We start from the raw sequence: 22,775 nt of genomic DNA on the forward strand, positions 1-22,775 counted from the left end.
TTTTGTATCTTCAATATATGTGCATTCTTTTGTCAAACACACTTAGTAATTGAGGTTAAATTTGATGTTCAGTGCCTTATTTATTTAATATGATTCAATATGATCTAAATAATGGGTGCGAGAAAAGTATTAATTTTCAGTTGAAATGGCATTAAAAAAGGTCTTCAAAGTCTTGAATTTAGATTTATCAATCCTGGGGGGACCCTGTTAACAAACACCATTAGTTGATTGAAGTCATTTAGATCTGGTGCTGTTCTGGAACTGAACAAGTTTTTGAGTTCCGAGAAAGTGAACCCAGAGCTCATGTTCAGACTAGAGTCTCCTGAAAATCCTTACTGGAATACCCCCTGGGAGAGGCGAGAAATGTCTGGAAGGGAAAGTCACTGTGTCTGTTTGAAGCTCCTTTCACCTAACGCTTTGAACCTGTACTGCTAATGAAGCGTGTAGAAATGGCCTAGAAAGGCGCAGGAAGATCAGTAGCTTTGAAGGAACTAAACACAAATACTGTACAGTACACAGAAAACAACAAACAAAGCTTGTTACTATTGTTGCTTAACAAGGTGAAAACATATGAAGCAGTTGTATGAATGTGTTGACAGCTTTAAAGTATTTTTTTTATATAACTATTCCTCTTTTACCTTAATCTCACCGTCAAGTCCTGTTGACTGTTTATGGTTGTCGCAGAGGCGATAATAAGATGTTAGCTAGTTGAATGCGATCCATTAGAGCTGAACGAAATCAGATTTTTTTAATGTAGTTTAATTTAAGTATTTATATTTATCATAATTAATATGTTGTCAGTGAGACACCTTTTGAATGTTATAAGAAGTACTGTCAACATAGAAGGCACACCAATTTTTACTACCGTATTTTTCGGACTAAAAGTCGCACCTGAGTATAAGTCGAACCAGCCATAAAATGCACAACGAAGAGAAAAAAAACATATAAGTCGCACTGGAGTATAAATTGCATTTTTGGGGGAAATTTACTTGATAAAATCCAACACATAGAACAGATATGTCATCTTGAAAGGCAATTTAAAATAAAAATACAATAGAGAACAACATGCTGAATAAGTGTACATTATGAGTGTTACAAGATGCATGAACAACGAAATGCGAATGTACTGTCCTCACCAGTGGCCTATACTACGAACGGGGTTCAACCTCCCCAGAAGTAATCCAGTTTACCAGCGGGTAACCGGAGTTGACAAAACCTGGTTGTCTAGTTTGTGGTCAATCGGTGCTACGACGCTGATTATGAGGTTGATTAGTCGAACCTGTGTCAACCCAGTCAGAGTTACTGCGCGTACATATAAAAGGGGGCGGAGACCAGAGTCAAACACTACTTGTGACGATGGCATTGGCACCTTACTTCACGGAGGAGGAATGCGCGATAATCATGCGGAGTTATGAGGAATTAAAATCCACCCTCACCGCGAAATCCAAAACCGCTTCGGCGAGTAGAGCGCGACGGGTCCGCTGGCAGCGAATTTACAGATCATGTGATTTGTGAATGCGTCAGTATGGCAGTTTACCTATGTCCATGAAAAGAAATAAAGCCTGCTGTCAGGACAATAAAATAAGATTTGGTACGTTAACTGTAAGAAAAAATTTAAATCGCATCACCACATGAAGCAGGATGATTGTATGTTTAGTCCCATTAACTGTATGAATACGTATGTCCTTTTTTTTTTTTTTTTTTTTTTTTATTTATTTATTTTTTTTTTGGGCCTAAAAAAATCCATCCCGACCCGGCCCGAGCCCGATCAATTAACTTGATTTGCAGGCCCGAGCCCGAACCAACCCCACCCACTCCCCCCCAAATTTTATGTTATATTTGTGAGGACTTAGGAGAGGAAGGAAATGCAGTAATGCCATGCATTGTTGCGTAAATTAAAGCCTGTCTTTTGTAACGAATTTTCAGTTAAACAAGACTGTAAGATGCATATTCAATAAACATTTATATCTTTTGTATTTGTGCGTCTGTCCTATCAGTGGATTGACATTTATTTTAATCTCTTCGAGTTGGCACAAAATAACGCAAGTTTTCTCAATGTTTAAACAATCTACATATTTCTATGATTATTATAAATGCATTTACACAACGAAATAACGCTGGAAAAGTTTGTTAAATATATTTCTTGTATGAGAGCAAAGCTCCACATTCGTTTACATTCAGCGATTTCAACAATCAATTTGAAGCCTTTCCATACCCCACTCCGAATCGCACGGCATACAGTGTTCTTACGCAGGTATTCAGCATCACCAATGGAATGCATATATTGTCCCTGGCGAAAGAGCGCAAGGACAGGCACACAATCTGCGCGGTTGTGAGGGCCTGATTTTGGTGGGTTACATTAGTGACGTCCACCTCGATCAGCTGGCACAGGTAACGAATTCCCTCAGCTGAAAATCTATATCTTTCATGGAGAACATCTTCCGGGTGCGCCAGCGGATTCTGGCGGTCTCCAAAAACCCGTGCCCTCCAAAGACAGCCCCTCACAATCCGCGCGCCAATGTCGTATGGGTCGTCCAGGTACGCTGTCATTGTCAGGAGGACACGTCCTCGGAGGAGTGCTGTTTAAATAGAGCGTGGTTAATTGGAATCCTGGGGTTAAGGAAGCTCTAACGCTGAGACGACCAGGTTTGGCGTGTGTTGCCATGGCAACACTTCTCGGTACCAACATATCCACCTTTCGTAGTCTCGCTTAGCTGCGAACTTAGGTCGCACATGATGAAGTTACTCTCGAAGTTACCCTGCTAAGCCAGAAAACCGGCTTCGTAGTATAGGCCACTGGACGCTACAGCTCGGTCCTGGCTATAAAGCGCCACAAACTAAAAGCATGCATTTCAATATAAAAAAGTCAATAGTACAATTGAAAACACATTGCCAAAGGCGAAACGCGAACGTGGCCATAGCTATTAAGAGTTATTCAGATAACTATAACATAAAGAACATGCTAACAAATTTACCAAACCATCAGTGTCACTCCAAAACACCAAAATAACATGTGAAATGATATAATAATGTGTTAATGATTGCACACATAAGTCGCTCCTGAGTATAAGTCGCAGCCAAACTATTAAAAAAAACTGCGACTTATAGTCCGAAAAATACGGTACTATGCGTTTTTTTATTTAATAAATAATTACCAGGACACCAGGATTTGGTGAACTTAATTTTGAATCAAAAAATGTATTATCTATTTCTGTTGGCAGGTGGAAGTTGGCTTCTAAGCATAAAGTATTGGAAATCTTTACACATTTTCTGATAAACCAGGCTCCAACCATTCCAACAAATATGTGGACAATATTCAACCAACTGCTAGCAACTAGACATTATTTGTGCCAGTCTGATTCATTGTTTCCCAGAAAGAACAACCTCAGTGCACATTTAAGAGGTGGAATGATATGAAACCATGGAAACGAAGTACGCACAACTCCCATTGCTGAATCACTAGAGTAAATTAACTTTCCAGCCTCAACCTCTATTCTGCTTTTCTCTGCATGGTTCCTTGATGCCAAGTAATATACCCGTAGCCACTAAGGCTAGCTTCAAACCGCATGTTTTTATCGTGTTTTTCCGACTCGAGTGAGGCATTAACTTGACGATCGAACTGAACGTGACAAGTCACATTGAAGTGGACCATTTTAAATCCGATCTGGGTCACTTTCGTAAGTGGTTTGAATCCGATCTGGGCCACATTTTCCCAGAATGTGCGGCGGTCTGAACTGTGAAGTCTCCAAAATCGGAATTCATGCAGCAATTATGTCAGCAAAGAGCGAGAGCGGCAGGCAGGACGGCAGCGATGTAGCTATGCATTAGCATTAGCGTCAGTTTGAACTCTGCTTTTACGCAGAAGGCGGGCTTGACCACAGTCATAACAAAAATTGGTAACACTTTACAATAAGGGTCCCTTAATTAACATTAATTAATGCATTTTTAGACAATAACTAATGTTTAAGTAACATTACAATAATTAATATAATTGTTTATCTAACATTTATTAATATATTAGTTAACATGGGTTAATGCATTAGTTAATGCATTAGTTAATACATAGGCCTATATAGGGTTAGGGTTTGTTAACTTAAGCATTTATAATTTCTTAATTAAGAGTCACATGTGCTACACTTTACAATAAGGGTCCAAAAAGCATTCAGTAATGGTTAATAAAGGTTAAGGGGGGGGGGGGGGGGGGATTTAAGCATTTATAATTTCTTAGTTAAGGGACACATGTGCTACACTTTACAATAAGGGTCCAAAAAACATTCACTAATGGTTAATTAAGGTTAATACTTATGAGGTACGTTCACAGGAAATAATACCATACTTAAGGTTAGTAATGTATATGTGAATTAATGTTAAGTAATGTATTATTATTATTATATTATACTATATTATATGTATTAAAACCGAACCTTAAGTATTGTATTATTTCACGTGAACGTACCTTATAAATATTACTTAACCTTAATTAACCATTACTAAATGCTTTTTGGACCCGTATTGTAAAGTGTAGCACATGTATCCCTTAACAAAGAAATTATGAATGCTTAGATTAAGAAACCCTAACCCTCAACCTTTATAGGGCTATATATATTTTTAAGTTGACCAAACCATTAGTTACTGTCTGGTTATGAATTAACTAATGCGTTAACTAACGTTAATTAATATATGACTAAATGTTAAATAAGGGATCATATGAATTATTAGAATGTTACTTAAACATTATTTATTGTCTTAAAATCCATTAACTAATGCATTAACTCATGTTAATTATTATATTAACAAAGGTTAGATAAGGGATTAAATGAATTATTGTCATGTTACTTAAAAATGACATTATTGTCTAAAAATGCATTAACTAATGTTAATTAAGGGACTCTTACTGTAAAGTGTTACCCAAAAATTAAGAAAAGGATAAGCCTGATAATTCTCGGTTTTCTTTCTGTGTACCAAAATTAGCAATATTTCAGTATTGCCTACATGGCCGAGTCGGGGCAGACTGACGCACACACGGTGTGCGTCATGCACACACAGCGCGTGCATATGTTCCATAAATCCATATACACTCTGAATATAAGACTAAAAAGGGATTATTAATGTCTGTTATATGTGTCCTCTATTTGGAAATCAAAATACGATCACCCTGGAATGACGTACAGCCAGCATATGTAGCCATTTGTTATGATACTTCTGCGCATGCGAGTCAGTTTGCTCAGCGCGTGTCAGACTGCGAGTTAGTGCGCATGCGTAATACTTGAACGGGCTCAATGGACAAAGGCAGTCTGAATGGGCACGCCAAAAAACAGATATGACAAACAATCGGAATTGCGCATTAAGACCTGCGGTGTGAATTAGGGGTTGTTCTGATCATGTTTTTTTGCTCCCGATCCGATCCCGATCGTTTTAGTTTGAGTATCTGCCGATCCCGATATTTCCCGATCCGATTCCTTTTTGTTTTTTGTTTTGCTCCCGATTCAATTCCAATCATTCCCGATAATTTTTCCAGATCATATACATTTTGGCAATGCATTAAGAAAAAATGAATAAAACTCGGATGAATATATACTGTACATTCAACATACAGTACATAAGTACTGTATTTGTTTATCATGACAATAAATCCTCAAGATGGCATTTACATTATTAACATTCTTTCTGTGAGAGGGATCCACGGATAGAAAGACTTGTAATTCTTAAAGGATAAATGTGACTTTGTATATTGTGACTAAATATTGTCATCTAGTGTATTTGTTGAGCTTTCAGTAAATGATACTGTAGCGTTTAACTGTTCTGCCCAAATGCATGATGGAAGTGCAACCATGATTGTGCGTAGTGGTACCAATTGATATATCTTCTCTGCGTTGGGAAATAACATAGGGTGTTAAGAAAAAGATCAATTACTACCTTTCTTCCCCACAGTGGCTTCCCATGATATTTCTAATCGTAGGGCGAGGGATTGTAAGGCTTTAGCCAATTTAAAAAAGGCTCCAAAGGCTGCCAAAATTCACTCTACTCATTTTACGCTGCCTTTTAGCTCTATATATAGGTAAAACGGCGCCATTATAGATTGAACGCGACAATACGTAAGTGGGTCGTTAAGCGCATGCATTAATTGCGTTAAATATTTTAACGTGATAATTAAAAAAAAAAAAAAATTACCGCTGTTAAAGGGATAAATTTGATAATTCTACCTTAAGCCTAAACTAAAGACTCTGGATGAGTGTATCATATTAGGTCTGTAATGTTAAATACAATTAGAAAATGATTTAATTTAAAAAATATATATATATATTAAAAAAAGACATGTCCGATATTTTTTTTGCCGATTCCGATACTTTGAAAATGACGTGATCGGATCCGATCGATCGAGATGCCGATCGATCGGGACATCTCTAGTGTTAACCTAGCCTAAATGCCCTTGTGAAACACTCCATGAAGTTTTTAGGTAAATTGCAGGAATGGATAGTTTAGACCAGGGGTCCCCAACCTTCTTTGCACCACGGATCGGTGTGATTTGGGTCTTTTTTTTCACGGACCTGCACCCTTATAAAATTTTGCTCCCAAAGCTTTTGTGGTGGTGAAAAAAGCCCTCTTTTATGTTCAGTTGAACTCCCAGCGTTATCCAATGTGCTAAAAAACTACATTATAAACATACATGTGCAACACGAAAATGGCGTAAATCAATGCTTAACGACACGGCGAAGTCGTTAAGTGACAGAGCTGCGTACAGTTTTTGTGCGCAGATTACATGGCAAGCGTAACTTTAATATTCCTTTCTTTAAAGAAAGTTTGTAGTGTGTACTTTGGAATCGCTGCATTCGCGGTCATTTTTAACGTTACGTGCATGCCAAATTTTCCAGAACAGCGGCAATGTGCGGCAGAAAAATATAGCAAATATACAATAACATTTGTTTTTAGCCCCGTCGTGTTAAATGCAGGGAAAATACAACTCACCCGCTGAATCAGTGGGAGGCCTGAGCTTGTTTCATTAAGACGAGATGGTCCCGAGATGGGAGAGTGAGAGAAGCCCGCTTCACAAAGATGCGATGTTGGAAAATGTTGTACAGTTTTCACTGCTCTCCTAGCGATGTCAGGATATTCTGAAATGACTTTAATCCAGAACCTCGGTAGAGTTGTTGTCTCAAATGTACGCTTAAGGTCGCCGTCATTTGCGATCTGTACAAGCTGATATTTCTGTTGTACCGACATGCTCGAATCACTCGGTTTGTTCACATACGGGTCACAAATCCACTTCTTCGCAGTTCGTGGGTCTTTAGTGATTGGGAAGTAGCAGAGATTTTGTTTTTTTGCGAGGTTGTAGGCTCATCTTCTGGCACGTCAGGTTCCCTTTTCCTCGTAAAAAAAACTGTCCATAGACGTCTGTTTTTCAGTCATTCTAGTGTGGGGACAAATGTGATGGGCGACGACCTACGTCATACGTTATTATTGAGGCCAAGCGCACATAGATTTACAAAACATGATCTACTGCTAACAGTCCAATTAATGCATTTCTATGACAACCTCCTATCCTGAAGTTGTATATCTAGAGTAGACAGGGATATTGGAGTGTTAAGTGGCACAGGCCAAAGTCAATAGGCCAGAATGCAGTTGTTAATAAATTATTATTTCTGCGCGGCCCGGTACCAAATGCGCCACGGACCGGTACCGGTCCGCGGCCCGGTCTTTGGGGACCCCTGGTTTAGACAATAATCCATTTATACTAAAGTGTATCACAAAAGTGAGTACACCCCTCGTATTTCTGCAGATATTTAAGTTTATCTTTTCATGGGACAACAAAATTGACTACTGCTTGGCATTATCCCTCCAAAATGTCATGTGACTCGTTACAGCAGTGCTGTCAGCATTGCCGCAGAAATTGAAGAGGTGAGGGGGTCATTCCCACCACCATGCTGGACCGTAGGCATGACACACTTATCTTTGTACTCCTCACCTGGTCGCCACCACACATGCTTGAGACCATCGGAACCAAACAAATTAATCATCTTCTCATTAGACCATAGGACATGGTTCCAGTAATCCATGTGCTTTGTTGACATGTCTTCAGCAAACTTTTTGCGGGCTTCCTGGGTACCGGCTTCGGAAGAGGCTTCCTCCTGGGGTGACAGCCATGCACACCAATTTGATTTAGAGTACGGCGTATTGTCTGAGCACTAACAGGCTGACCCCCAACCTCTTCAATCTCTGCAGCAATGCTGACAGCACTCCTGTAACGAGTCACATGACATTTTGGAGGGAAAATAACAAGCAGTACTCAATTTGGACATTTAGAGATGTACGTATTTCCCATGCGGTGTACTCACTTTTGTTGCCAGGAGTTTGGATATTAATGGCTATATTTTGAGTTATTTTGAGGGGGAAATAAATTAACTCTTATTATATAAGCTGCACACAGACTACTTTTCATTGTGTCAAAGTTTAATCATGTCAGTGTTGTCCCATGCAAAGATATACTTAAATATCTGCAGAAATGTAAGGGGTGAACTCACTTTTGTGATACATTGTATGTACTTGTTCATCTTGAGCAATGGAACCTGCATAATAGACTGATTCTATACACTTGTTTTTGTTTCCATAAAGCTGGAGAAGAAGGAGATGACGCCACCCTTCAAACCTCAAATCTCAGATGACTACGGCCTTGAAAACTTTGACACACAATTTACTAATGAGCCAGTACAACTAACACCGGATGATGAGTAAGTACCATTTCTTAAAATGTCATGACTACCATTCCTGAGTAATATACATTTGCTTCACTAATGTGAAAAATGTAGAAGTTTAGCCATAACCGAAAAAAGATGTCAATCCCTCAGTTAATTAACATGTCCGGTTTTTATCTGACTTTATGTTGCACATATTCATAGCTGGCATAGCTGGCCATTAGCCCGACATTAGCCCCTAGTACTCTGTCGTATGACCCATATTAAGACAACTTCTATAAAAGAATGTCGTTATATGGACTTACGATCCGCCAGCTTGTTGTCTCCTGTCGTCTTCCAAAATTATACCTGGGAGAGGGCGCTTCAGGTGTTCATTCACGGCCGATGTGCTGCCGTGGTATCTAAGCTTGGCATTACAGAGACTGCACCGGGTACCCTCCTTTGTTTCGTTGAAATAAGTTCATGCTTTTGTCACACTGCTGCGCTTTTTTGGCTTTGTACCGCTTTCCCCGCTTGAATCCCGAGCGTCCCCATTCTCAACTTTTCGCGCATATATATATTTTTCAACCCTTTATTAATCGTCCACGAGTGGTGTGCTCGTCGACGCATTTACATCATCGATGATGTCGACTTGTCAGGACAGCTCTACTTAAATGTACTGTTCAAAATTATTCAGTGCTGTAACGATTACTCAATTAACTCGAGTATTCGATTAGGAAAAAAAGATTTGAATTAAATTTTGCTGCTTTGAGTATTCATTTAACTAAAGTGGCGTTTTAATGGTTTGTTCTGAAAGTTTTTGCATTTAGTTTTATTGATTTGGGTGGATACACTGCCTCTAGTCTGCCTCATTTCACATGGCTGAATCCAGCTGCTCCCTGTTAAGACCAATATAAGATAAGTTTTTGTTTGAGCTATTTTTTTAAATGCATTCGTAATTTAGTTTATAGGTATATTTAGCCTTTTTTTGTGGGAATATGTGTCCAAACCATTTGTTAAGAGCATTGTAAAAAAAAAAAAAAAAAAAAAAAAAAAAAAGTTAGCAGTTTATAGCATTTAAGATAGCGTACTTTTGCTATGCAAGTTAGCCAATTCTTCTTTTGCTGTACGTAGATCCCCATTTATTTATTTTTCTATAACGTTTGAGGCTTAGCTCAGATATTTTAATTTTTTATGTTCCTTGTCCGATTACTCGATTATTCGAACTAGCCAGCTCATCGATTAATCGACTACTAAAATACTTGATAGCTGCAGCCCTAAAATTATTATATGCAACTGAAATCCAAAACATTTTACAGTTTGTGAAGAACTGAAAATTTTTGTTTAATTTGCACTAAGTATTAGCTGGTCATATTTTCTGAAACCATTAGCTATTTCAATTAAAAAAAAAAAAAAAAAACATATTTACAGGTATTTTTTTAAATTTAGGGCATTTATTTGATATCAGCCTCACAATTCTTCCATCAATTCAACTTGGGGAGTTTTTGGACTGATTCTGCTTGAATTTCTTTGCAGGGTTTCTGAATAGCCTCGAATGGGATACTTGCATTTGATCAGTTAAAATAATTCCACTGTTGATGAAAAAAAAAAAAAATTGAAATTCAGTGTTTTTTCATTTTGACATGATTCTTGGAGTTAGGATCAGGGGTGAAAGTGGGCCAGAACGGTCAGGAACGCAGTTCCGGTATAAGATTCAGGGCCAGAACGCAGTTCCGGTATAAAATTCAGGTTCCGGTACATGGTTCTTTGATTCCGAAAATACGAGGGCAACTGTCAAAACGCTATGTAAAAAAATAAAAAAATAAAAAAATGCTAAGCTGCCACACATGCATTGCATCTCCAAGAAGAAAAAAATCTACCAACATCAGATTTACATACACAAGTGTTAACAACAAGCATAATAAAGTGCTGCTTGTGTAGCGTTATCCGTTTCCACCAGTATTTATTTTTTATTTTATCCCACGGACGGCATGGAGGTTTCCCCAGCTGCTGCAGTTATCTGAGTCTGACGATGATGAGTCACGTCAGTGTGCGAATGCACGCAGCACAGCAAAACGCCTAGACTCATTTATCCATTCAATTGGCTGACATACTGACATGTGATCAGCAGAGAAAGCTCTGATTGGTTCAAATGTGCATGTTTCCGGAACAGCAAAAAAAAAAAAAAAAAAAAGGTTGAATTGATGCGACAAAAAAAGGGCAATGCAACATAAAATGTATCAAATCTTTAAGAGCAACGAAAGAGTTGAGGAGGCTTATTTATCATATTTATTTTTATTTGCTCTGATGGGGAGGTTCAGAACATCTTAGCTGTCAATGTGCACTTTGGACTTATATTTGTTCATTTATGTTAGGCTACTTATTAATTTTCTTATGAGTTAAAAAAAGTAAATGTTTGCGCGATCTTCCATATATATTCCGTTTCACTCTGTATAATATAAGTCATTTGTACTTATTTTTCTGAATGTATGTTACTTATATCTTTATTATTTTAAAAAAGTAGTTAAAATTGAGATTTGTCATTTAATATGTGAGGAAATTTGGGAAAATAAAAATTAGGAGATGGAGGTTGGGGTTATTGCTGTTTTTGTTGAATTTTATTTTGCAAATAATTGAAAAAATACAATTTAAATGAAAATCAGTTTTTGTATGTGTTATAGAAATAACTGCTAAAACAGTTTTCTTTGCATTTCAGTTGTTTAAGAGGTTTGACCCGCCCCCCCCCAAAAAAGAAAGAAAAAAAAAATTGCTGGCTCCGTGGCGAGCTTCACAAATTCTAGCCACTTTCACCCCTGGTTAGAATGCACGTGATAAAATTGCTGTCTGTCCCTTTAGATGTTTGGTGACCTTCTCAGGAACTTTTACTTCCTTCTTACAACTGCAGATCTTCCACATAACAGCGAGCGGCAAGATGACAGTGCGTGTAGAAACTGGATCTTTCAGTGTTAATTGTAGCCTTATTAAATACCCATCATAATCTGAACCCACGACAGATGTCTTCAACTCTCTCACCTTTTGAATGTGCACATGCCGGCTGTTGACGCGGTGCGCCGCTTCAAACCTGCCTCGGGCCGGATGAGTCTTTCAGCTCATTAAGCGGTTGCGGCGAGGCTGCTGGGATGAGCATCCAAAACCACACGTGACAGAATCAGACGACAGTGCTCCATGGCAGTCTTTTGTGGAGGAAAGGCTGGATGTTGAGGGGGTTCCATTAAGGGGAGATGAATGGCGGGGGGTGGAGAACTCTATGCCAGTTCAAATAGTGGAGATATCAACCTTGCATCAAACACCAAGCCACATCAAAAGAAGGCGCTTGGCTCTTCCCGTACTTTATCTCCCCATCCCCGTCTCTTCCCTCTGCTACAGGGAGAGAGGCAGATATCGCCCACTCCCGCTACGAGGGGGTGATGCAAAAAAGCTCACCAGTCTCCCCTCGCTTCCACTCCTGATGGGCTTGGCACAAGAAGAAAGAAAAGTGAAGCACTGTCGGGCGAGAGAAGGGTAAACTCTCCATGTTAGAGATTTACATTGCTACATTAAAAGCCCAGATTGCTGGGGGCTCTTGCCAGGATGGTGTGGTGAGGGGGAAGCGGGGAGAGAGGCATTTAGAATCTCTATGCCAGCCTCCAGTCTTTGAAAAAGGAAGCCATTGATACAACCGAGGGAAGCATATTTTTTGCCCTGCCTTGGTACTTGGTGGCTATTGTAAAAATCTGAATGGTGGCAATCAACACTCTAATCCAGGGGGTCTCAAACTCCATTTATTGGGACAGGGGTTGCTGGAAATAGTCTATGTTGCATCAAGGATTTCCCCAAAAAGGAACTAATGTTGCCAGTTCACTTTGGCTATTTAGTTAATAAAAACGCCAACGAAAATTACCGTAATTTTTGGACTATAAGCCGCTACTTTTCCCCCTCATTTTCAGTCCTGCGGCGTATAGTCCAGTGCGGCTGATTTGTTGATTTATTTGGGTTAACCCTTTAACACCTAAGCCTATTTTGGCCGAATTTGCATGCCTTTAATGTTGCCTTTATATTTCAAAGAAAAACTTGTTCACAATGGCCAAGTTGGGTCCCTTTTTTCAGGACACTTTGAACTTCATGTCCAAACTGTTGTTTTCTTCACTGACCAATTATAATCCACATTTTGGACCCAAAAAGACAAAAAAATCCCAAATTTTTTTTTCAAAATTTGTAATGTTGATGTCCCTTTGACAACCAAACATGCTCGACTAACCGTTTTGAAGCTTGATAATATTTATTCAACTTGTTAGGATAAACATTCAAAAGAAAAAAATAAGATTGAATAGTTTTATGTTTGACAATTCAACACAAAAAACAGGTATGGTCATAGGCGTTTTTGTACATACTATGGTCAAAACAGGTTATCTATAGTGCAAAATAGTGAGAAAAAAAATAATATACCATAAATCATCTAACACAAAAAGGGTTTGGAGGATATCTCTTTGTGGTGTTAGGTATTATACCCATCACCTTATCTAAAGTATATATGTACATGCAATCAAGCTTCTCGAACACTCATCTTTATAAAAAATTGAAAAGAATATAGTGAAGAAAAAATATATATAACATTGAAAAAAAGTATTTTAAAAAATAATGACAAGTAGTTCAGTTCAATTCAAATTTTTCTGGCATACGACTCAATAAAGTTTTTTTTTTTTTTTTGCGCACTCAATAAAGCTTCTGCATGAACAGGTCATGGAGCTGCGTCACCCCCAAACGGCACACAGCCTACTCTTTCGCAATTTGCGCGGTGCTGTCAATTCTACTCGCCAAGGCGCCGACTCATCCCAGGAAAACGACAAATACGGCTCATCTTCTTCCTTGAGTTTGTAAAATAATGCATTAGCTCGCGCTAAATTTAGTTTTAGATTCATTCTGCACGTTTGAAGTCGCTTGCTCAATCCAACTGGCCGTTGCTTGCTTCGAATGCCTCCTTTTCCTTAGTTGGCGCCTCGCTCGGAAATTTATTAAAAATGTCCACATTCGGTTCGCCCTTTTTGACATCACAACGGCTCTTGGGATACGTATGTAGTCTTTTGTGCTGCTTTCGGTTTTGAAAAAGGACAAGAAATGATGGAAATATGGAGATAGATACATGGTCCATGCAGCGTTTTAATGCATATTTATGAGAGCAATAAAACTATAAAACTCAAATGACATTATCTCCCGTTTTTCTTGGTCGATTGACTTCAAATAAAAACTGGTGTGGACATCAACTTTGGCACTTTTAAATGAGACCAACCAGCGGCATGTGGGTGACGTAATTACAGCGTGATGACGCTTCAAAGACCACATGCGTAAACGCGTCGCTGCCGACACGTTCGGTGTTAAAGGGTTAAAATGAGTTTTGAGCCTTGTATAATGTATCTAAGATAGATCGGAACCTCTTGATGCCTCTTGTAAAAAAAAAAAAAAACACGCAAAACACGTATAAATACGTTTTTGGGACACTGAAGCAATTAAAAATAGAACGTATTTGTACGTTTTTGGAAGCAAATGAGTTAATCATGGTTTTACACATTCTGCATATGAAATACACGTTAGCGAATTAGCCAATTAGCGCTCGGCACTAACTATTAACATCTCAAAAACAACAACAATAAAGGCTAAACAGTACAAGAGGGTTCGCATACTCACGTTTTATTGACGCACACAGGTCTTTGCAACACTCTCAGGACATTTTTCAATTGAAATGCCTTAAAACTGCTGGACATCTGAAAGTCAAGGTGCAACGAACTATCTCTCTTCCCCTCTTGCTCTAAATAATAACTAAAGCACGACTGCCGTGTCACGCGTCTGGTCCTGCCTGTCTCATACACAAATGTATTTTGCAGTCTTTTAAAAAGGAGTAAATATCTTTCCCAGTAATCAGGAGCATCCATCATTACGTTCTACGTGCGGCAGACGTGTCTTGAATTTCGTTCCGCTACGAGCGGCTGTCATAAAGTTATGAGGGAAAATCATCGTTTTTTAACCTTTATGAATCGTAATCGAATCGTCACGTGTCGAATCGCGATGCATGTAATAATCAATTTTTTGGAACTCCTCTACTGGATGTGTGACCAACAGGGGGTTCGGAATGAAGCCCGTGCAAGTGTTTCCTGAGTGGGTTCTCAATATCTGGCTCACCACACAGACTCTCAGCTGCCTTTGTGTTAGGAAGTCCAGGATCCAATTACAGGTTCCATCACTGTGGTATGATGGAGTGAAGCCAAGGTCAATGCAGTGGAGTTTAGCAGAGAAAGACCACTTTTTCCATTGGATCAGAAGAATGTTTTGACTCTGGAACAGACAAATATGAGGTGTAGTAGAAAAGTGGGTCTTAGAGGAAAACACAGCTTTATTTGGAACTTGTATTTACATGACCTTTTGGAGCCAAATCTGTCTGAAAGCTGCGATTTGTCACGGAAAAACTTGTTGGTCTTTTGTTCAAATGAATGTGACGTGTAGCCTGAAAAAGCAAGAATCTCCAAATTCTCAATGTTAACTCTGCGATATGCTCACATTAGAACCTAACCTCAACAGTTTTTCTTCTCACGAGGTCCTTTTGAGGGATCGTAACGCCATTAACACAAAAACACGCACATTGTGCTAGAAAAATAAACCCAGCAGTGTTGCTAGGAGACCTTTCTATTTACCCAGCCAGTTTGCGTCAACTACTAAAGGGGCTCGACTTCATTAATCTGTTTTTGCTATTGGATGCAGCAGACGCGGGAAGCAAAAGGTACCGATTAGTCTGCACAAATAAATTCTTTCTCTCTCGTTTGAACGAGTGCCATTTTACTGGGCTGCTGTCGGAGACATCATCGTATTGGGTTTTCCCCTCTATTTTCAATGTACCATTTTGCCAAATAACTAAAAACTGAGAACTATAGTATAAATCCCTAAACTGCAAGTCAAAGAACTAACAGCAAATGCCCACAAAAAAAAAAAAAACGATTTCAACAGTCCTAAATAAACGTAGTTAAAATTAAAATGCACTCTGTCAAAGTACAAATAAATCAATTGACAATCTAAAATACCGAATTTCCCGAATATAAGGCGCACACGTGTGTAATGCGCACCCCAAATTTACTTGTAAAATCTAGGGGAAATTATTGTACCCGTTTATAACGCGCACCCTAATTTTAGCACCAATAAATAGAAGAATACAAGAAAACAGAGCTCGTGTACAGATACAGAAATGTCATTTTACTGACTGGTGAAACACAGCACAAGCATAGCATATTGGTAGTTCAAAACATTACCATAAACTAGCAATATTTACGGTAATAATATGATTTGACAACTTCTCCACCTTACCAGAATCTAGGAGAAAACAAAACAGATGTGACTTTTCTTTTAAAGGCTGCTGTATAACTTGCTCGTTTCATCATGATGAATAAATGTTTCTTCCATGGATTACGGTAAAATGAAAGTGAGAACGTAAGTCGGAAATCCGAGAGCGCTCATCACTGTCGACACGACAGTAACAATAGGAACTATCGTTATTTGGGTTTCAGTTTCCCGAGGGACAGCTATAGTTGACGGACACACACAGGAAGTCTGTGTTGTTAACTTTGTTATGGTCCGAGTTGCGGAGCTGCAATAAACGTTGACTCAAATGAGTTCAAGAAACTAAATTCTGTGCTTTATGAAGAGTAAAAAAAGCAGAATTTTACACAGACGAAATCATTCGGCCGATCAGAGTGAAGTATTACCGAAACAAAATGGTGACGTCACGTACCGTAATGGTCGGCAATGGATCGCAGCATACGTTTCTTCAACACAACGTAGCCGTGTCAATAAAAAAAATCGGTTTATATATTTCTGTCTCCATCCATGTACCCGTTTATAATGCGCACCATGAATTTACAAGTTGATTTTGGCGGAAAAAAGTACGCGTTATGTTCGGGAAATTACGGTAGGCCTAATTGTATGATACCTGAGTAAATGCTTGTTATATGATTGGTTTTTCACTATAAATGATTCCCCCCATTTTACAATGACAACGTCATCCATGAAAGTAGGATCCATTTACCGTGCAATTTTGGGATTTGAGGTGCACGACGACACAGCACTCTTGCTGATTACGTAACCAACAAACTTACATACAGTACGTATAGACTGACTGTATGCTGAGCACTAGCATCTACAGGTTATAGCTAGCTAGCTATATTAATCTATCTTTTTAGGTGTCATATACAGTCCCTGACAAAAGTCTTGGCGCTTATCCATTTTGTAGAAACAATTGCTAATAACCTGACTTTTAATTATTCAATTGGTTTCAGAAATGGTTCATATGGAAGCTAAGACCGTCCCAAATGATGTTGAATGTGCAAAAATATATGTTTCACTGAAAAAAGATTTATCATTTAATGAAGACGTAAAGGTCAAATTTTGGCAAGACAAAAGTTTTGTCGTCTACAGAAAGTAGTGTGAAAATTGAACAAAAAATGTCCTTCAAATACAAAAATATGTTACATAACATAAGCGAATTAGGGACATCAAAGAAAGCAGTCTTGCATGCCTCCCGGAGTTCATCAACATTCTTGGGTTTCGTCTTCCATGCTTCCTCTTTCATCCTGTGTGACTGTGGCTTTTTGTCAAACGGCCCTGAAAATTTTTCCGTTCACCCGTAAACGGCAATTTTCCGGGGGAAAAAAAAAATTTCAATTTTTTCCCATTCATTTTCAATGGCAAAAAAACAATGTTCCCAAATCAACAGGAAATGACCAAATATCAATAGGACGTGTACCCCAAATGTCCCCGATTGCATTCACGCTTATGGAAAGTGATGCCATTGACGTCCATGGACGTCCAAACTTCCCATTCATTTCCAATGGCATTAATCATTGTTTTTCATTCTATTGATGCCAATGTACTTAGATGCCATTGACACCTATGAAAGTTGATACCATTGACGTCCAAAATTTTGCCCATTCGTTTTCAACGGCAAAAAAAAACCAATGTCCCTAAATCAACAGGAAATAACCAGATATCAATAGGACACGCCCCCAAATGACCTGATATGATCAGGCCACGCCTCCAAATGTTCCCAAATAACCTTATATGATCAGGCCACGCCCACTAAACGTTCCCAAATTACCTGATATGATCAGGCCACGCCCCCTAAATGTTCCCAAATGAATGATATGACAAAGCCACGCCCCCAAATGTTCCGAAATGACCTGATATGAATAGGCCACGCCCCAAAATGTCCCTAAATGCCCTGAAATGACAAGGCAACGCCCCCCAAATGTTTCCAAATGACCTGTAATGATCAGCCCACACCCCATAAATGTCCCCAAATCAACAGAAAGTGACCTGATATTGTCCCCGAATTGTCCCTAAACCAACCTGGGCGGGGCTAAGATCTGTATCTCCACATGGCAAAAACCAAAAGTAATTTCTCCTGGAATTGCAGTTTCTAGTTAATTAAGTGCTATTGTTTTTATTGACATTTTATGGAAAACTGACTGGGTTAATGGAGTTCTAAAGTATTTACCCAAGCGTTAAGTATGAAATTTATCAACCAAGATGAAAAGAACACATTAGGAAATCTGTCTAATGCTAACCACCACAAACTGGAATATTCAGTCAGTGTTGGACATTGCTTGTGCCACATTTGTACAATTAAGGGTATAATTTTCAACAATATTTTTACATCACAATGCAGACGTGGTTTAACGCCTCCTTTTCCTCCTTTCTAGGAGCGTCATCAAGAGAATAGACCAGTCGGAGTTTGATGGATTTGAATACATCAACCCACTTCTTCTGTCTACTGAAGAGTCTGTATGAAGGAGATGAGGGTCTCCATGTAGTTTGTACTTACAGCCAATGCCTCTTGCAAGGCATCCCAAGAACAAGAGGAAGAACGCTTCTCTCCGGACCTCGTCAGCTAAGCAAATGTTGCAACGTGAAATGAAATGTTTCTTCCTGCACTAATGGGATACCAGATTCTTTATTTTCTTGGTATCTGCAACAAATAGTCACTCCACTCGAAGAACATTCCCCCTGGATTTGCCATCCTACCCTTTTTCAGTCGTTTTGGTTCCTTTCAAGCCACAGAATGTCCACTTTGGTGTCCCAACTTTTTCGACACCCTTTTATTCAGTTGCACATTTCTGGATGAACCACAGCTTCTGTGAAAGACTTGAACATTTTACATACTCTTGGCAATTTCTTTTTTAATCTCATTGGGAGGAGCGGTGAATCATTTAAAATAAGAATGTATAATGTTGAATGAAAGTTTCAGTTAATTGCGAATGATCATGTAGGTATTCAATCCAAATTTGACGATGCCTTTTTTATTGATGCAAGTGGCCCTTTTTCATCCATAACAAATAATTTCGTGAATTTTGCTTTTTAAATTTAATTTAAGAAGTGCCTCACAGATCGAACAAATTCCCTTGTTTTTGATTGCACTTAACCTGACCCATCCAGAATAGTCAGAATATAATAGTCTGTGACTTGCCAGGTTCTCTTTGGAGCTCTACAGACAGAGGGAATTGTTTTGTTTTTTGAATCAATAAATTCCGAAGCACAGGTACGTTGCCAAACCCGACGTCGGAAATGTCTTCAAAACGTGAGCCACCGGTTTTGATGAGTTAATGGCTTGTGAGAAAGTTTCCCGGTTTGCACATTACATTGCAGGGTTAAGTAAGTTTAAAATTTGACGAATGATTTCTAACAAGCAAAAGTGTGTCGCGTAGAATTGTTTAGCCCAGTAGTTCTCAACTGTTGTCACACTTGATCCACATTTGTTTACTGCTGCAAAGTCCCGATCCGCTTTTATAGAAGTAAAATAAAGAAAATGTATTGTTAAAAATAGCTTCTAAAAACATACTGTACTTTTGAAAATGTCTATTTTTATATTGCATTCATTTTATTTCAGAAAATGGCACATTAAGTGAGTGTGAACATAACTGCATTCATAAAAGTGAGCAAAGTCAAATTAAATATCCATAAATTGAATTCTATTCAGAAAAGTACAAATTAACTGGGTATGCCATTGTGTCTGTTAGCCAGAGGCTGAGCATGGGGCATGTTACACTTGACTTGTTCCTAATATGTTCCATGTGGGGACCTGGGTAGCCTTTGTATAGTATGAAAATCTAAAAAACAAAAAAGATTAATACATGTAAGTGTCACACCCCAAGTAAAAACATTTCTGATGCATGCCTTTCAAAATAAATAACTTATCGTCACACAAGCTGGAACATCAAATTTTTATCGCTAACTTATGCTAACATAGTATTAATCTCATCATGATCGCAATTATTTGGTTGAATAGCACCATGCATATGAACAGAGGAGGGTAATAAAGCATTGCCGTAATTTCTGGACTATAAAGCGTACCTGATTATAAGCCGCACCGGCCAAATTTCACAAGATATTAGAAAAAAAATCTACATACACAGTGGGGCAAATAAGTATTTAGTCAACCACTAATTGTGCAAGTTCTCCCACTTGAAAATATTACAGAGGCCTATAATTGTCAACATGGGTAAACCTCAACCATGAGAGACAGATTGTGGGAAAAAAAAACAGAAAATCACATTGTTTTATTTTTAATGAATTTATTTTGAAATCATGGTGGAAAATAAGTATTTGGTCAATACCAAAAGTTCATTTCAATACTTTGTTATGTACCCTTTGTTGGCAATAACGGAGGCCAAACGTTTTCTGTAACTCTTCACAAGCTTTTCACACACTGTTGCTGGGATTTTGGCCCATTCCTCCATGCAGATCTCCTCTAGAGTAGTGATGTTTTGGGGCTGTCGTTGGGCAACACGGACTTTCAGCTCCCTCTATAGATTTTCTATGTGGTTGAGATCTGGAGACTGGCTAGGCCACTCCAGGACCTTAAAATGCTCCTCACAAAGCCACTCCTTTGTTGCCCTGGCTGTGTGTTTGGGATCATTGTCATGCTGAAAGACCCAGCCACGTCTCATCTTCAATGCCCTTGCTGATGGAAGGAGATTTTCACTCAAATCTCTCGATACATGGCCCCATTCATTCTTTCCTTTACACAGATCAGTCGTCCTAGTCCCTTTGCAGAAAACCAGCCCCAAAGCCTGATGTTTCCACCCCCATGCTTCACAGTGGGTATGGTGCAATTCAGTATTCTTTTTCCTCCAAACACGATAACCTGTGTTTCTACCAAAAAGTTCTATTTTGGTTTCAACTGCCCATAACACATTCTCTCAGTCCTCTTCTGGATCATCCAAATGCTCTCTAACGAACCACAGACGGGCCCGGACGTGTACTTTCTTCAGCAGGGGGACACGTCTGTCTGGCAGTGCAGGATTGGAGTCCCTGGCGGCGCATTGTGTTACTGATAGTAGCCTTTGTTACTGTGGTCCCAGCTCTCTGTAGGTCATTCACTAGGTCCCCTCGTGTGGTTCTGGGATTTTTGCTCACAGTTCTTGTTATCGTTTTGACGCCACGGGGTGAGGAGGAAGTTGAAAGTCTGTGTTGCACAACGACAGCCCCAAAACATCACTGCTATAGAGGAGATCTGCATGGAGGAATGGGCCAAATTTATTATTATGACCAAATACTTGTTTTTCACCATGATTTGCAAATAAATTCTTTAAAAATCAAACAATGTGATTTTCTGGGTTTTTCTTTCCACATTCTGTCTCTCATGGTTGAGGTTTACCCATGTGGACAATTACAGGCCTCTCTAATATTTTCAAGTGGGAGAACTTGCACAATTATTGGTTGACTAAATACTTATTTGCCCCACTGTATGAGTCGCACCGGGGTATAAATTGCATTTTTGGGGGAAATTTAATTGAGAAAATCCAACACATAGAACAGATATGTCAACTTGAAAGACAGTTTAAAATAAAAATGCAATAGAAAACAACATGCTGAATACCTGTACAGTATTATAATGTTACATGATGCATGAACAACGAAATGCGAATTTGGCCGGTATGTTAATGTAACATAGCTATTAAGAGTTATTCAGATATCTATATCATAAAGAACATGCTAACAAGTTTACCAAACCATCAGTGTCACTCCAAAACACCAAAATAACATGTGAAATGATATAATAATGTGTTAATAATTTCACACATCGCACCCCCAGCCAAACTATGAAAAAAAAACTGTGACTTATAGTCCGGAAAAATATGCTACTTACATTGGCTGCTGCTGGTCGAAAAAAAATATCCCTCCTCTTCGAAGGGGGTGGAGGAGGTGGCATGTTCTTGACATGTATTTCTGTCGGGGCTGTGTGAGCGTGCGGGTGTGTTAGGGTAGGTCAAGTCAAATGTGTTAATAATTTAACACATAAGTCGCTCCAGAGTATGTCGCACCCCCAGCCAAACTGTGAAAAAAACTGCGACTTATGGTCCGAAAAATACGGTAAGCGTAAAGGTGGCACAAACCTGTATGCTAAATTTTGAATTTCGTACTCTGCTTCGCAAATTAGTGATTTACTTACCTTCAGCACAGATGTGACCCCACCCAAATTGGGCTCACTTTTAGGTCCCAACTCACCAGTTAAGAATCACTGGCTTAGTCTGAGGTATTGGATGTGTTAAGAGTATTTTTCCCCCATTCATGGCCTACAATACTAAATGTTAATTGAACCTTTTAAGTACTTCAGATCGCAAATCCTTACGTGTATGTTGTAAAAATGAAGTTGGGTCAAGCTACTGACTCCTTCCAAAATGATAGCCAATGAGAAAGTTGAAACTTTTGGGAGGGTTTGCATCATGTGTCTTTTAAGTAATTAACCAAAAATAAACAAGCAATGTAGTGGTAGAAAAACAGCAAACAGTTAGCCCAGCCTCTTCTGTTTTGTAATATTGTCCACTGTCTTAATGCCCTGTGGCACAATGTTTTGGTACAATATCAGACGCGTGCCAATGTGCATTGAGATGTTCAGCACTTGGTTTAAGCATGTGAGCATTAAGCTCACATGGTGAATTTTGGCATCTCCATTTATTGGAAGAAAAAAAAAATCTGATCAAATATGCAAAAGTATTTAGTGAAAATGTTTTTGGCTGTGTTATCACCATAGTCCTTGTCACTTTTGTACAGATTTAGTTCATGATGTCA

General features: G+C 38.8%; 1 protein-coding gene across 1 annotated transcript in view; it reads left to right on the forward strand.

Annotated features, from left to right (window-relative positions):
- prkcz (protein kinase C, zeta) overlaps positions 1–21,511 on the forward strand; it is a 144,534-nt gene extending 123,023 nt beyond the window's left edge. Inside the window, exons 17-18 of the mRNA XM_057821922.1 lie at positions 8,611–8,726; positions 18,407–21,511. Of these exons, the coding sequence (XP_057677905.1) occupies positions 8,611–8,726; positions 18,407–18,494 (204 nt within the window). The 3' untranslated portion in view covers positions 18,495–21,511. The remainder of the gene's footprint in view (positions 1–8,610; positions 8,727–18,406) is intronic.
- The last annotated feature ends 1,264 nt before the right edge of the window (positions 21,512–22,775 follow it).

Source organism: Corythoichthys intestinalis, chromosome 2 (genome assembly GCF_030265065.1).
Source record: "Corythoichthys intestinalis isolate RoL2023-P3 chromosome 2, ASM3026506v1, whole genome shotgun sequence".
NCBI lineage: Eukaryota > Metazoa > Chordata > Actinopteri > Syngnathiformes > Syngnathidae > Corythoichthys > Corythoichthys intestinalis.